Consider the following 15,870-nt stretch of genomic DNA (forward strand, 5'->3'; position numbering starts at 1 on the left):
TGAGTGGGGGACTGTTGGAGCCATCACACTGTGGGGGACAGCGGAGGCCATCATACTGATTGGGGGATTGTAGGGGCCATTATACTGAGTGGGGGACAGTGGGGGTCATTATACTGAGTGGGGGACAGTGGAGGCCATTATACTGAGTGGGGGACTGAGGTGGTCATTATACTGAGTGGGGGACAGTGGAGGCCATTATACTGAGGGGTGGACTGTCAGGGCCATCACATTGAGTGGGGGACTGTTGGGGCCATCACACTGGGTGGGGGACTGTGGTGTCCATTATACTGAGTGGGGGACAGTGAAGGCCATCATGTTTAGTGGGGAACTTTGAGGGCCATTATGTTGATTAGAGGCTTTGGGCATCATAATGAGGGACCATCATACTGTGTGGAGGCCATAATACTGTGTGTGGGGGAACTATGGGGACATGATATTGTTGGGGGGCACTTTGGGGATACCATACTTTGTGTGTGGATGGGGGCAATTTTGGAAGTATCATAGTCTATAAAGGCCATGAAAGGGATATCATGGGTGAAAACCGTAAGGGGCTTCTATAGGGGAATAATTACTGTGTATGAGCTACAATACATGACCATTTCCCTGTTTACAAAACTTGGGAGTTATGACCCCGCCTACTCCGCCAAATACTTGGGGTGGGGAAAGGGGTCCCAATTAGAAACCCGCTATGGGGCCCCATGATTTATATGTACACCCCCGGGGCCAAGGAGACAGACCTCAAATAGGGGTGGAGGGAGGACATAGGTCAGGGACTTGTAATGAATTTTGGGGAGAGTCACAGGGACTCATGTATAGATTTATTTTCCTGGGATTTGGAAGAGTGGCTGATTATAGTGAATGGGGGGCACAGTGCGGCTTATACCTGTATATTCAATGGTGCATGGCTGATCCATATTTATATGCAGGGGCGCAGTGTGGGGGATATTTTACACATGTACCACAGCCATGAGCAATGGATGATATTCAGGGATTTCAGTAATTTATGAATATTTGGAGACATTTTCAGCCGAGGTCAATGCCTCAGTGTGATATCAAGCCATAAAATGCTACCACAGGCTGCACTGCTATCTATGAGACCTAATGATGAGCAAGCACTACCATGCTCAGGTGTTCTGTACTCGAAGCAGGCGGACACTCGGATGGGATCGACTCGTGTACGGAGTTTAATGGGAGTCAATGGGGAACTCAATCTTTTTCAGAAGACTTACGATAACTGAGCACCTGAGCATGGTAGCGCTCGCTCATCAATAATCACTACAATTACTGGACACGTTTATATAAGATTGGTAGTTTCTGGTGAAATTATACCTTGGTATATGACCTTGTGACCACAAGAGGTATCAAATCTGACAAACACACACTTTTTTAATTATTCATTATGTTCTAATTGTAGGGAGTGAAAAAAATACCATATTTTTCATTTTACAAGATGCACTGGATTATAAAATGCACTGGATTATGACGCACCAAAAATTTAGAGACAAACAAAAAAAGTAAAAAAAAATAAACATAGGGTCTGTCTTATAATCCAGTAGTGTCTTACTGGCAGGGGGACACAGGAGGCAGGGACAGAGTAAGATGATGCGGTGGGCGGTGCGGCAGGTGCCCGGATGCTCGGCGGCGCTGTGAGGCGGGAACATCCAGAAACTGGAGGTGGTGCGGGCTTCAAAGAAATGGCGCCCATATTCAGCGCATGCGCAGATTGAGCTATCGGCTCCAAGATGAGCCGAGATCTTATCTGTACACACGCCAACTATGTGCTCCATTTTCCTGAAGTCCGCTGCTGGGACATCAAAAGGCCGGAGGCAGAACGTGCGCAAAAGAGATCTTCAGCCAAGAGCTCTTATTTAAAGCCTGACATTTTCAGAATGCCCCCTGCCTCATCCCCCCACAGCGAGCACAGCCCAACATCAGAATCAGAACCGCCCGCAGCATTAGCACTGCCCACAGCCCGCAGCATTGCACCTGCCTCCCGTGACCATTCTCCATCACCCCTTGGTAACCTTATAAGACGCACCCCTCATTTTCCTCCCAAATTTTTGGGAGGAAAAGTGTGTCTTATAATCTGAAAAATACGGTACGTCACTACTTATGTGTCCCACAGCCTGTCCATCAACGTCCAGTGGATCAGTGTTGGTGTCGCGGGTAGGGAGGAGTCCGCCGCCGCTGCGCTCTCGCTGGCACTCGGGTCTGGCGCTGCTGCTCGGTGGCTCAAGTGGTGGGCCGGATCCGGGGACTTGAGCGGTGCTCCTCGCCCAAGCAATAAAAGGGGTGATTTGGGGGTTTGGGGATTTGGTCCGTGACGCCACCCACGGTTTGTGGTGAGGTTGGGGCACCACCGCTGCTCTGGACGGGGATCCTGGGAGCGATGACAGGGAGCAGCCAAGATGTTTCTTTCCCCTTCGTGGGTAGGGGGATTTGGTGGTCCCGGAGCCCAGTGAGGTGACGGGGGAGGCAGGGTTTGCGAGGTGCAGAGTCGCAGGGGCAGCGCGGTGCCTGACGGCACGGTGGTACTCACTCAGTCAATGATGGATACAGAGTGTCCGGTAAAACAAAACGGCTGGATGGACGGGTCCTGCAGCTGGCTGCTGTGGTTACTCCCGGACGGTTGGTGGTGGCTGCCTTTCCCTGCACCTGTTGTGTATCTTCGGTCCCGATGGCTTCCCACCGTTAACCCGCTCCCCAGCTTGGATATGGGCCGGAGGAGCCCTTTTTGCCCGCAGGCTCTGGCCATTAGAATTCTAACTGTGGCGGTAGTTGTATTTCCCATTCTCGGTTTGGACGGTTGCCTTCAGTCGGGTCTTTGCCGCTAGGCTCCAGTCGCTAAAGGATTTGACCGGTTTAATGGCGACTCCAAGCCTGGTCGGGGTCCGTAGGCCCTGCTGGTTTGTGCTGGCTTCTCTTCGCTCCCCGGTTCGGTACCGGCGGGCCACCGCCCGCCCCCGGTCCTACAGTTCCGCGTCGATCGGCCTCTCCTGCAGATGGCTACCACCGTCTGCCAACCTTGATCTCGGTGCCCGGGCCAACGTACCCGGACACGGTCAGTTTGCTCTCCTCACTTGCTACTCTACTCCTCCACTCTCCCTAACCATACTCTGTTCTGACTTCCTTTCCCGCCTCCAGGACTGTGAACTCCTCAGTGGGTGGGGCCAACCGCCTGGCTCCACCCCACCTGGTATGGACATCAGCCCCTGGAGGGAGGCAACAAGGATTTGTGTGTGACTGGTGTGCCTATCTCGGGGTGTGGGGTGTGTTGTTGCAGTACCTGTGACGACCTGGCTTGTCCAGGGCGCCACATTGGCAGAATATCAGTTATCGGCAGCACATCATGGATCAGTGTCGGCAGAATATCAGTTATCAGCAGCTCATCACGGATCAGTGTCGGCAGAATATCAGTTATCAGCAGCTCATCACGGATCAGTAGCGGCAGAATATCAGTTATCGGCAGCTCATCATGGATCAGTGTCGGCAGAATATCAGTTATCAGCAGCTCATCACGGATCAGTGTCGGCAGAATATCAGTTATCAGCAGCTCAGCACGGATCAGTGTCGGCAGAATATCAGTTATCGGCAGCTCATCATGGATCAGTGTTGGCAGAATATCAGTTATCGGCAGCACATCACGGATCAGTGGCGGCAGAATATCAGTTATCGGCAGCTCATCACGGATCAGTGTCGGCAGAATATCAGTTCTCAGCAGCTCATCACGGATCAGTGTCGGCAGAATATCAGTTATCAGCAGCTCATCACGGATCAGTGTCGGCAGAATATCAGTTATCAGCAGCTCATCACGGATCAGTGGCGGCAGAATATCAGTTATCGGCAGCTCATCACGGATCAGTGTCGGCAGAATATCAGTTATCAGCATTTCAGCACGGATCAGTGTCGGCAGAATATCAGTTATCAGCAGCACATCATGGATCAGTGTCGGCAGAATATCAGTTATCGGCAGCTCATCACGGATCAGTGTCGGCAGAATATCAGTTATCAGCATTTCAGCACGGATCAGTGTCGGCAGAATATCAGTTATCAGCAGCACATCATGGATCAGTGTCGGCAGAATATCAGTTATCGGCAGCACATCATGGATCAGTGTCGGCAGAATATCAGTTATCGGCAGCTCATCACGGATCAGTGTCGGCAGAATATCAGTTATCGGCAGCACATCACGGATCAGTGTCGGCAGAATATCAGTTATCGGCAGCTCATCACGGATCAGTGATGGCAGAATATCAGTTATCAGCAGCTCATCACGGATCAGTGGCGGCAGAATATCAGTTATCAGCAGCTCATCACGGATCAGTGTCGGCAGAATATCAGTTATCGGCAGCACATCACGGATCAGTGTCGGCAGAATATCAGTTATCGGCAGCTCATCACGGATCAGTGTTGGCAGAATATCAGTTATCAGCAGCTCATCCCGGATCAGTGTCGGCAGAATATCAGTTATCAGCAGCTCATCACGGATCAGTGTCGGCAGAATATCAGCTATCGGCAGTTCATCACGGATCAGTGTCGGCAGAATATCAGTTATCAGCAGCTCATCCCGGATCAGTGTCGGCAGAATATCAGTTATCAGCAGCTCATCACGGATCAGTGTCGGCAGAATATCAGTTATCAGCAGCTCATCCCGGATCAGTGTCGGCAGAATATCTGTTATCGGCAGCTCATCACGGATCAGTGTCGGCAGAATATCAGCTATCGGCAGCTCATCCCGGATCAGTGTCGGCAGAATATCAGTTATCAGCAGCTCATCACGGACCAGTGTCGGCAGAATATCAGTTATCAGCAGCTCATCACGGATCAGTGTCGGCAGAATATCTGTTATCGGCAGCTCATTACGGATCAGTGTCGGCAGAATATCAGTTATCAGCAGCTCAGCACGGATCAGTGTCGGCAGAATATCTGTTATCGGCAGCTCATTACGGATCAGTGTCGGCAGAATATCAGTTATCAGCAGCTCATCACGGATCAGTGTCGGCAGAATATCAGTTATCAGCAGCTCATCACGGATCAGTGTCGGCAGAATATCAGTTATCAGCAGCTCATCACGGACCAGTGTCGGCAGAATATCAGTTATCAGCAGCTCATCACGGATCAGTGTCGGCAGAATATCAGTTATCGGCAGCTCATCAGCTGTATACACGAGGCAATGTGCTGACGAGAAAACAGATTATGGCCAGATCAGCAGCTAATTCATCCCAGGACCGCCTGATGTTACCCTAAAGCCCCGATTCATCTTTCTGGGGGTTTTCATAATCTTTTATTTTTTGTCTTCCGGTGTTCAGCAGCTGCTGTTCCAAAATCTTCAAGCGACACACACTTTATGATCTTTGTGCTAAAGAAGGGCACTTTATTTTTGCTTTTAACCTTTTCCTGACACTTCTTAGTTCAAAACGTTGTTTGTTTCGAAAAATTATGGAAAGATTTTGCAGCGCACATCACACCGCTCTGCGGAGGCCTGGGGCTCGTCTACTACAAAGGATATGACCTTTTGAAATGGCAGAAATAGTGAATCAGGCAAAAACACACAGAAACCCTAAATTCCACCCACAATGGCGAACAGCAAAAAAAAACAAAGAAAAGATGGGCGATAAACACCACGAGACCATGACAGCGGATAACGCAGAGATGAAGAGTGAGGTCACTATAGATATAAACGCAGAGTTACAATATGATCGTCCCTCCACGGAGGGTGCTGGGGCCGGTGGAAGAGCATTATATAAGAGTCATGAGTCTCCCGACACTTGAGGATTTATTATCGTGATTCTTGTATTTTCAGAACTGGACGCGTTTCAGTCCATCCAACGTTTTAAGCAGCCGCGTCCAGCATCGTTCTCTTCCACATTGGAGCTGAGCACATCTTCGAGACATCTGCGTGTCCGGTAGGTATCTACACTTGTGTTCTGGTCATTTGATAGGACAAGTGCTTATGAGATTGTTCACACTTCTTGGCATGTGAACTTACATCCTTCTCCTGCTCATCTCCACTATGTAAGTAAGAAGCCACAAAATCTTCTGTTAAATATGAAATTAAAGAATGAAGGCAGATAGAACCTAATAATGTCAAGACTAGAGACGAGCGATCCTGATCAGCAAAGATCGGAAAATGTTAAAATGGCACGATCTTTGGCCGGATCAGATCAATACATCCGAGAATTTACCGCAAAACTCTGTGCTCTTGCCAAAGATCGGTAAATGATCGGATGGCAAAAACCATCCTCTCCTTGGCCATCATGGACATGTCAAGTGTTGGCATGGCTGTGATTGGCCACTGTAAAAAAAAAAAAAAAAAGGAAGCAAAAGTGTTAAAGCGGCACACACCTACCACATTTCCATGGCTGCAGTGCTACTTCCGGGTCCGATAATTCTGTCATCCATGTTTACTTCCTTCCTCTTCCACCGTTGTCTCTGATTGGCCGCCATTGGACCATGCCCCCAATCTCTGAGACAGTGTCTGTGATTTGTTGGAATCCCACATGTTATCTGTGTCCTTATACTGGTGATAAATAAAACAATTGTTATAGGGTCCCCCCTGTATTGATACCAGCACAGATAAAGCCACGGCTACAGGCTGCAGCCCCCAGCCGTGCACTTATCTTGGCTGTTAATTAAAATAAGAGGAACCACATGCAGATTTTTAAAAAATTATTTAAATAAATAACTAAATTTAAAAAAACGATGTGAGGTCCACCCCAATTTTGATTCCCAGCCATGTAAAAGCTCAACCGCTGGGGGCTGGTATGCTCAGGCTGGGGAGACCCATACTTGTTGGGAGCCCTCCAGCCTAAAAATAGCAGCCTGCAGCTGCTGAATATTGTCGTATTGATTAGATGCGACGATCCTGGTTTCTTCCCGATTGGCCTAGTGCGGTGGCAATTGGGGTAATAAAGGGTTACTGGCAGCCCACAGCTGGCATTAAACCCATGATTAGTGATGGGGAGGGTTTATGAGACCCCCCCATACCACTAATTCTCTAAGTAAAAAGAAATAAACACACGCACACAGAAAAATCCTTTACTTTAAAAAAAATATGAAAAACCACCCTCTTTCACAAATTTATCAACCCCCCAAAACACCCAAGTCCAATATAATCCACACTACGAAGTCCCACGATGCTTCCAGCTCTGCTAGATCTGAATTCACAGCGATTGCCATAGCGCACACTGTGGGCTTCAGGCACAGACTGAGCCACGCAATCAGTGGTGACATCACTCAGGTTATTTGCAGTCACAGCTGGAGGTTCCCACGGCCCTTCACCTGTGATTGCAGGTAACCTGACCTCAATGAACTCTGAGTTCACAGACCAGCATCTCCTGGAAGAGATGCAGATTTGCAGCTAAAATGTTTACACTGTATTCCTGCACCCAATCTACGCCTCCTGGCAAAAAAACACATCACTACCGCATGCAGTAAGATGCGGTAGTGATGTGATTTCTTGCAGGAGCTATAGATTTCGTGCAGCAATATGGTGATTTCAGCACCAAATCTGCATTTTTTGGCAAAAAAATTGCACAAAATCATTTTGATGCCGTTTCAGTGCAGTTTTTTCCAAGAGATGCAAATTTGGTGCTGAAATTTGGTGCAGAGATTTGAGCACCAAATTTGCACCTCCTGGAAGAAAACTGCACCAAAATGGCGTCAAAACCATTTCTGTACTTTTTTTTGCCAAGAGATGCAGATTTGGTCCTAAACGTTTTACACCATATTCCTGCACCCAATCTACACCTCCGGCTGTTGGCCTTTATCTTGGCTGGATATCAAATTTGAGCAGAACCGCACGCTGTTTTTTTTTAAAAAAATATTTATTTATTTAAATTATTTAAAAAATAGCCGCATGCGGTTCCTCTTATTTTGACACACAACCAAGATAAGCACAGGGCTGGGCGCTGCAGCCTGTAGGGTGGGCTTTATCTGTTCTGGGTATCAATGGGGGGGGGGCATGTTAATTGTTTTATTTATTTATCACCAGTATAAGGAGACAACATGTGTGATTCCAACCAATCACAGACGCTGTATCAGAAGGTGGTGGCGTGGTCTAATGGCACGCAAAGACGCAGGTGGAAGGGGAGAGCAGTGAATATGCATTAGTGATAATTGTCGGACCCGTAAGTAGCGCTGCAGCCGCAGGGACTCGGCAGGTGTGACTCGACTCGTCCCTTTTTTATTTCCTTTCTTTTACAGCCCTTTACACCATCTTAGGGGTACTTCTCACACAGCGAGATCGCTACTGAGATCGCTGCTGAGTCACGTTTTTTGTGACCTCATTAGCGATCTCGCTGTGTGTGACACTGGATCTGTCCCCTGCTGTGAGATCACTGCTCGTTACACACAGTGCTGGTTTGTTTTTTTATTGTTGCTCTCCCGCTGATAAGCGCACATCGCTGTGTGTGACAGCGAGAGAGCAACAATCCTGAATGTGCAGGGAGCAGGAGCCGGCGTCTGACAGCCTGCGGTAAGCTGTAACCAAGGTAAACATCGGGTAACCAAGGTGGTTACCCGATATTTACCTCCGTTACCAGCCTCCGCAGCTCTCACGCTGCCAGTGCCGGCTCCTGCTCCCTGCACACGCTAAGCGAAGCGGTGTGCGCTGGTAACTAAGGTAAACATCGGGTAACTATACCCGATGTTTACCTTAGTTACCAGTGTCCGCAGCTTCCAGACGCCGGCTCCGTGCAAGCGCAGCATCGCTTGCACGTCGCTGCTGGCTGGGGGCTGGTCACTGGTCGCTGGTGAGATCTGCCTGTTTGACAGCTCACCAGCGACCATGTAGCGATGCAGCAGCGATCCTGACCAGGTCAGATCGCTGGTCGGATCGCTGCTGCATCGCTAAAGTGTGAAGGTACCCTTACAACACGTCACTTTTGCCTCCCATTGAATTTAATGGGTTCGGCTACAATCGTCAATCCGATTGCGATCTCAGGCGGGATCGGCGATCCCTAACTGATCTGATCTTTGACAGGATCGCTCATCTCTAGACAAGACAAGGGCTTGCTCTGTTTGGAATCCATTAGTCCCCTCTGGCTAATCTCTTCGGTCATAAGATACGTTAGAAGAAGGTAAAGAATGTCTACTAAGCATTGATGTAGACTGAGCCACCATAGTGAGGACATTTGTAAGGCATAAAGGCCGCTTTACATGCAACGACATTGCTAACGAGATGTCGTTGGAATCACAGAATTCGTGACGCACATCTGGCCTCGTTAGTGGTGTCGTTGCGTGTGAAACGCACAAACGACCGCTAACGATCAAAAATACTCACCTTATCGTTGATCGTTGTCCGGTCGCTCTATTCCCGATTATCGTTGCTGTTGCAGGACGCAGGTTGTTCGTCGTTCCTGCGGCAGCACACATCGCTATGTGTGACACCGCGGGAACGAAGAACATCACCGTCCCTGCGGCCGCCCGCAATGAGGAAGGAAGGAGGTGGGCGGGATGTTCGGCCACTCATCTCCGCCCCTCCGCTTCTATTGGGCGGCCGCTTAGTGACTCCGCTGTGACGCCAAACGAACCGGCCACAGAGACGTCGCTAAGTAGGTAAGTACGTGTGACGGGTGTAAGCGATGTTGTGCGCCACGGGCAGCGATTTGCCTGTGATGCACAAACGATGGGGGCGGGTACGCACGCTAGCGATATCGATATCGCTGCGTGTAAAGTGCCCTTTAGTCTTCATCTTCTCCAGGCCTTTTCTGATGTCTCATGTTTCTTCCTAGAGACCTGCCATGAATGTGTAGGACGTCATGTCTCTGCAGAACTCCTCAGGCTTACTTCCAGTACATTTCATCCTCCTGGGGATCCCTGGCCTTGAACACCTCTACCTCTACCTCGCGCTCATCTTCACAGTGGTTTATGTCACATCAGTCATTGGAAACCTCACTCTGCTCTTCATCATCAGGATAGACCGGAGCCTCCATGAGCCCATGTACTTCTTTCTTTGCATGTTGTCCTCCATTGACTTGGCTTTGTCCAACTCCACCACACCCAAGATGTTGGGGATCTTGTGGGTGAACTCTCAGGAGATTTACTCCGAGGCCTGCCTCACCCAGTTGTTCTTCCTCCATTCTGGTGCTATTATGGAGTCGGCTCTACTCCTGGCTATGGCATTTGATAGATTTGTCGCCATCTGCAACCCTCTAAGATACACCTCAATACTCACAAAGTTGCTGATAACAGAGATCGGCGTGATGGCCATCAGCAGAGCAGTGGCACTGATGATGCCATTACCATTCCTTATAAAAAGGTTTCCATTCTGTTCATCGAACATCATCCATCACTCCTACTGTGAACACATGGCCGTGGTGAAACTCGCCTGTGCCGACACCACCTTTAACAACATTTATGGCCTCGTGGTGGCTCTTTTCATTGTAGGGTTGGATCTGATCTTCATCATCTGCTCTTACATCCTAATTCTTAAGGCCGTATTTCGGCTGGCCTCCAGCGAAGCCAGATTCAAGGCTCTGGGTACATGCGCCTCCCATATTTGTGCCATCCTTTCATTCTACATTCCAGTTGTTCTGTCTTCTGTTGTCCACAGGTTTGGAAAGAACGTCCCTATTCACATTCATATATTATTGGCCAATGTGTACCTGATGTTACCACCTCTCATTAACCCCATCGTATATGGAGTAAGGACCAAGCAGATAAGGACCCGAGTGAAATCCGTCTTCAGCCTGAACTTCATATGTTCCACCAATGTCTGCTCCGACATGAAGAATACTCATAGTATGTAGGGCTCCTACAGTCATGGTCAACAGAAATAAGAAAAATGCTAAAAAGAGTAAATAAAATATCAAATGACAAATTTGATTCAATTTTTTTCGGGGGTCAGAGTCTTAAGGTGGACAGTGTCTTCAATGTCCCAAACCTTCCTAGATAGGCTGAGCAGCCAAACCCACCATACAGAGGCCTCATTTATCATTATGTCCTGACTGAAACATCCACCATCCTCATCTCCTGACTGAGGAGGTGATTAACCTGCAGACAGGACAATGTACACACAAGGCAACACTCCCAACATCTGATCATACACAACCCCCCATATCCCACCTCTAACATCCTCATGTCCTGACTGTGGTCTCCACCATCCTCATCTCCTGTCTGAGGTCTCCAACATCCTCATGTCCTGACTGTAACTTATACCAACCTCATCTCCTGACTGAGGTCTCCCAACATCCTCATGTCCTGTCTGAGTCCTTTACCATTCTCATGTTCTGACTGTAACTTCCACCATCCTCATCTTCTGACTGAGGCCACCAACATCCTCATGTCATGACTGAGGCCTCCACGATACTCATGTCATAACTGAGGCCTCCATGATACTCATGTCATGACCGTGGCCTCAACCATCCTCATCTCCTGGCTGAGGCCTCTACCATCCTCATGTCATGACTGAGGCCTCTACCACCCTCATGTAAGAACCTATAAGAGTGTGAGTATAGGAGCTGTGCAAATATAATTTCAAAAAATATATTTTAGTTCAAAATATAAAAAAATGAAAGGAAAGAAAAGAAAAGGCCACTCACAATAAACCCGGACGGTTCTATGGTGCTAGAAGAAATGTAAATAGATATGTGATAATCAGTTACTGTATGAATAATATTGGCTCACAAGGGAACAGAAAACATTAATTCAGCCAAGTGTACACAAGATGGCGCTAGATCTCACAGACATCAGAATCTACAGATGAAATGTAGCTTGGAGGAATCTTACGGCACGACCACATCCTAGAAAAAGCTATAGATTCATCTGACATGGAGAAAGTCTGAATAGACTGTAGCTTACGAGCAGGGCCCTCACTCCTCCTGGTATCTGAATTTTGCTTTTGTATTGTCTCATATTGTCTGTACATGTCCCCTCTGAATTGTAAAGCGCTGCGGAATATGTTGGCGCTATAGAAATAAAACTTATTATTATTCGAATAGTCATAACATAGTAGGCACAATAATAATCCATAAAGTTGATAATGTAATAAGTAATCAAGTATTCAGAGGTATGCTAAAACACATGAAGAAAGACTGCTGATGTATCAGATGGATGACAAAGAGCTTTGGTGGGTGAAGCACCAGGGAAGAAGACAAAAAAGCCAAAGAGGGAATCCCAGAAGGAAAAGCCTAAGATAGGATACTGGACAAAGATGTGCAAACAATCTAGGGTCTGAATAGTCCCAACGTGCGTTTCGTGTGTAGTTTCTTCCTGGGGAGGCCTCTACCATCCTCATGTCCTGACTAAGACCTCTACTATCCTCATGTTCTGACTGAGGCCTGCAATATCCTCATGTCCTGACTGAGGCCTCCACCATACTCATACCCTGTCTGAGGACTTTATCTTCATGCACTGACTTAGGGTTCCAACATCCTCATGTTCTGACTGAAACCTCCACCATACTCATGTCCTGACTGACACCTCTACCATCTTCATGTCCTGACTGAGACCTCTAGCATACTCATATCCTGACTCTAACCTCCACCACCCTAATTTCCTGACTGAGACCTACAACATTCTCAAGTCCTGACTGAGGCATTTAACATCCTCATGTCCTGACTAAGGCCTCTACCATCCTCATGTCCTGACTGAGGCCTCTAGCATTATCATGTCCTGACTGAGGGATTTAACATCCTCATGTCCTGACTAAGGCCTCTACCATCCTCATGTCCTGACTGAGGCCTCTAGCATTCTCATGTCCTGACTGAGGCCGCTAGCATCCTCATGTCCTGACTGAGGCCTCTAGCATCCTCATGTCCTAACTGAGGCCTCTACCATCCTCATGTCCTCAAAACATAACTCACATCAAGAGCCATTAAATAGTAAGCACCAGGCCTACCTAATTTAGGCAGGGGAAGTGCCAGCACTACTCATTATAGGAATAAACAACGGGAGAACGAGAGTAAAGTGCAAAAATATACATAATTTTTATTGAATACACAACAAGACAAATATTTCATTAAAATGGTACACTACCAATATCCTAGGGATGCCGACATATAGGATTAGACCAATTTAAATAGCCAATCCAATGAGTCAAAGAATTAACTAGTAAATATCTATGTAGATGGCGGCTAATAGCCTAAAAAGGTCAAAATAGTTGGAAAAATTCACAGAAAAAAGGGGCTGCTGAATGAGAAGTAAGATATAGTCAGATCAAACCGTGGTTACCCACCATATAAGGGTGGGGAATCAAGGTGATCCCGCTGGCTGTACTGTTACTAAACACTAGTGCACAGCAGAATAAGGATCCACATGAAGTAATCATATAGCACAGGTGTGCAACTTGAAAAAATTCTCTTACCTAAAGTGCTGAGGTGCAGAGTAAACCAATGCAGGAACGCCAGCCATATAAACAAGCAGTCCCTATGAAGTATAGGAAGGCATCCCTAAGGGCATCCTGGGGTCTCCATCCGACGCGCGTTTCGCGAGGATAGCTTTATCAAGGTGGAAAACCAAAGTAATAACCCCATGACCTACATGCCTATTATATATACCCCTCCTAATGTGAAATCCAACAGCTGGGTGGCCGGAAATGACATGGAGACAGGAAGTGACATCGCTTGACAACAAGCTTGTATCAAAATTGTACCTCAAAGTGGTTTAAAATATGTATAATCTAAGGGTCCGTGGTGCGTCCAGGCTAGTCTCAATTGGGCCGCTAGATATTAAGGCCCAAAAGATAAAAACTAGATTAGCCATCAAAGCTCCGGCCCTGGTATATGCCGTTGCTACAGACGCACTTCCTGATAGACACAACAGGAAGTCGTCAAAAAAAGGGGCGGGGAGAGTCCAATGACCGCTATGTACGCTAGCGATGTAGTAACTATAGACGCTATTCCGGGTAGTTACAGGAAGTCGTCATAGGAGGAAGCAGGGGGATCCCACGTGTCCGCTGTGGACGCCGGTAACTAGTGTAACCATAGACGCACTCCCAGGTAAAACAGGAAGTCGTCACAGATCCCTAGATTAGCTTCACGCTATCGCCGGGTGAGTGACGCGTGGATCAACCAATGGCAGTCCAAATACGGATTCATGGGGATCGTCACAGAGGGAGGGAAACGAGGGAAAGTCATGTGACCGCTATGAACGCGTCAACCCCACGGCCCCGCCTCTCCATCCCCGGTTGATACGGATACAAACAGAACTCACAGAACCAGTCATAATATATCATACCACATGTAGCTAACTAAACGGGCAGAAAAAATAGTAGTGGTACTACCACCAAATAGCGTAGTGACCAGGGACGCCAATTATAAGTAGAACCCGAAATGACTATAAAAAGAGCACACATCTCCCCAGACTTCAGCACTGTATATTGACACTCATAGTGGCCCAGAGGAAAGTGTATCATCGGTTCTCATACCTGGTGGGAAGGCCCCACGTGGCTAATGGGGACGTGTCACCCCACAGCCACGCACCACCATTCCCAATCAGGACGACAAAACCAAGAAGGGCCATGAACCACCACATTGCGTCCTGAGTCCTGTCCCCACAAGACCACCTGGTCCGAGGGACACGTATCCCCGGAGACAGAGTGTACATGTGTATCAGACAGGTGCCAAGGAACACCTTGGGGGAATAAAGAGAAATCTGAGTGAGTAAAGAGATCTACATATCGCAAAGAAATTATTAAACAGATGTAAAGTGCCAAAGTACATAATACTACATAACAGGTAAGATCACTTGGAGAGATGGTACAGTTAAAATTAGTCAAAAAACCACTTAAGGACGTGCAAATCGAACTTCAATTATTCTTGGACACGCAAAGGGCCGCCAGGGTTTGAAGATCGTACAATTCTCGCCATAGGAAGATAGTAATTCTTCAGGTTTCCCAGGTGTCAAATATCCGGCAGAAATCCAGGACATACTTCAGCCTCACAGCAATTAATCACCCGTACCGCATAAAGGAGGAATAGATCTAAAAGGTAATATGTCAATAGTTAATAGCAGGTCAGAGATCACTACAAAAATGAGCAAAATATTGCTCCCGGTAGCGTTAAAATAAAAATGAGAATGACAAACCAATAAAAACAACACTCATAAACACACAAACAATGAAGTTAAAAAAGGAATTGCAAAAAACAAGAGAGCGAGAGATGGTTGGGACGCCAAATTGATATCAAATTATAAAAAGGAGACAAAGCTGATGTTCTCATTAAGCCCCTTGGGGGCCAAGGTGTCCAAAGTGGAGATCCATCGAGCCTCAACCTGAGCCAATCGCTTTTTCAAATCACCACCGCGGGATCCACCACGAACATGATCAATACCCCGTACCTTCAGTCCAGACGGGTTACTCCCATGAAATTTGTAAAAATGCCTAGGGAGTGTTTTCAGTGTGGTGGGATCAATAGTGTCCTTGGCAGCACTGATGTCCCGCACATGCTCCCTCGTGCGTACCCTCAATTCGCGTGAAGTAAGACCGACATACACGAGGGAGCACGGACACGTGGCGTAGTAAATAACGTGTGTGGTGGCACACGTGATGTAACACCTTATATTAAATGTCCTGGTACCATCTGATGACATAAATATGGAGGTACGGATGATATTCTGGCAGGCCAAACACCGACCACATGGAAAACACCCTAACAAAGGACCACGGGTACTGAAGGGATTACAAATAGGTGGTACGTAATGGCTCCTTACCAGAATATCCCGAAGGTTTTTAGACCGACGAGCTGTCATGAGAGGACCAGGAGGGAGGACATCAGCCAGGATAGGATCCGATCGAAGAACAGGCCAGTGCTTGCCCAGGATATCTCGCATGGTCTGCCAGTGATCGTTGTGAGTACCTATGAAACGAATGGGGGGATCAGTTTTTTGTGATTTAGGAGTATACTGAAGCAACTGCTGACGGGGGGTCCG

The 15,870-nt window shown here is 47.6% G+C and overlaps 1 protein-coding gene across 1 annotated transcript; it reads left to right on the forward strand.

Moving 5' to 3' along the window:
* Nucleotides 1-9,761: 9,761 nt before the first annotated feature.
* On the forward strand, nt 9,762-10,751 carry LOC142290111 (olfactory receptor 52K1-like). Its single transcript, XM_075334044.1, has one exon. It carries the CDS (start codon nt 9,762-9,764, stop codon nt 10,749-10,751), a length of 990 nt encoding a protein of 329 aa, XP_075190159.1.
* The last annotated feature ends 5,119 nt before the right edge of the window (nt 10,752-15,870 follow it).

Source organism: Anomaloglossus baeobatrachus, chromosome 2 (genome assembly GCF_048569485.1).
Source record: "Anomaloglossus baeobatrachus isolate aAnoBae1 chromosome 2, aAnoBae1.hap1, whole genome shotgun sequence".
NCBI classification, from domain to species: domain Eukaryota; kingdom Metazoa; phylum Chordata; class Amphibia; order Anura; family Aromobatidae; genus Anomaloglossus; species Anomaloglossus baeobatrachus.

Excerpts from the sequence above, each read along its gene's own strand:
- LOC142290111 (XM_075334044.1), top strand. The coding sequence starts at position 9,762 with ATGTCTCTGCAGAACTCCTCAGGCTTACTTCCAGTACATTTCATCCTC.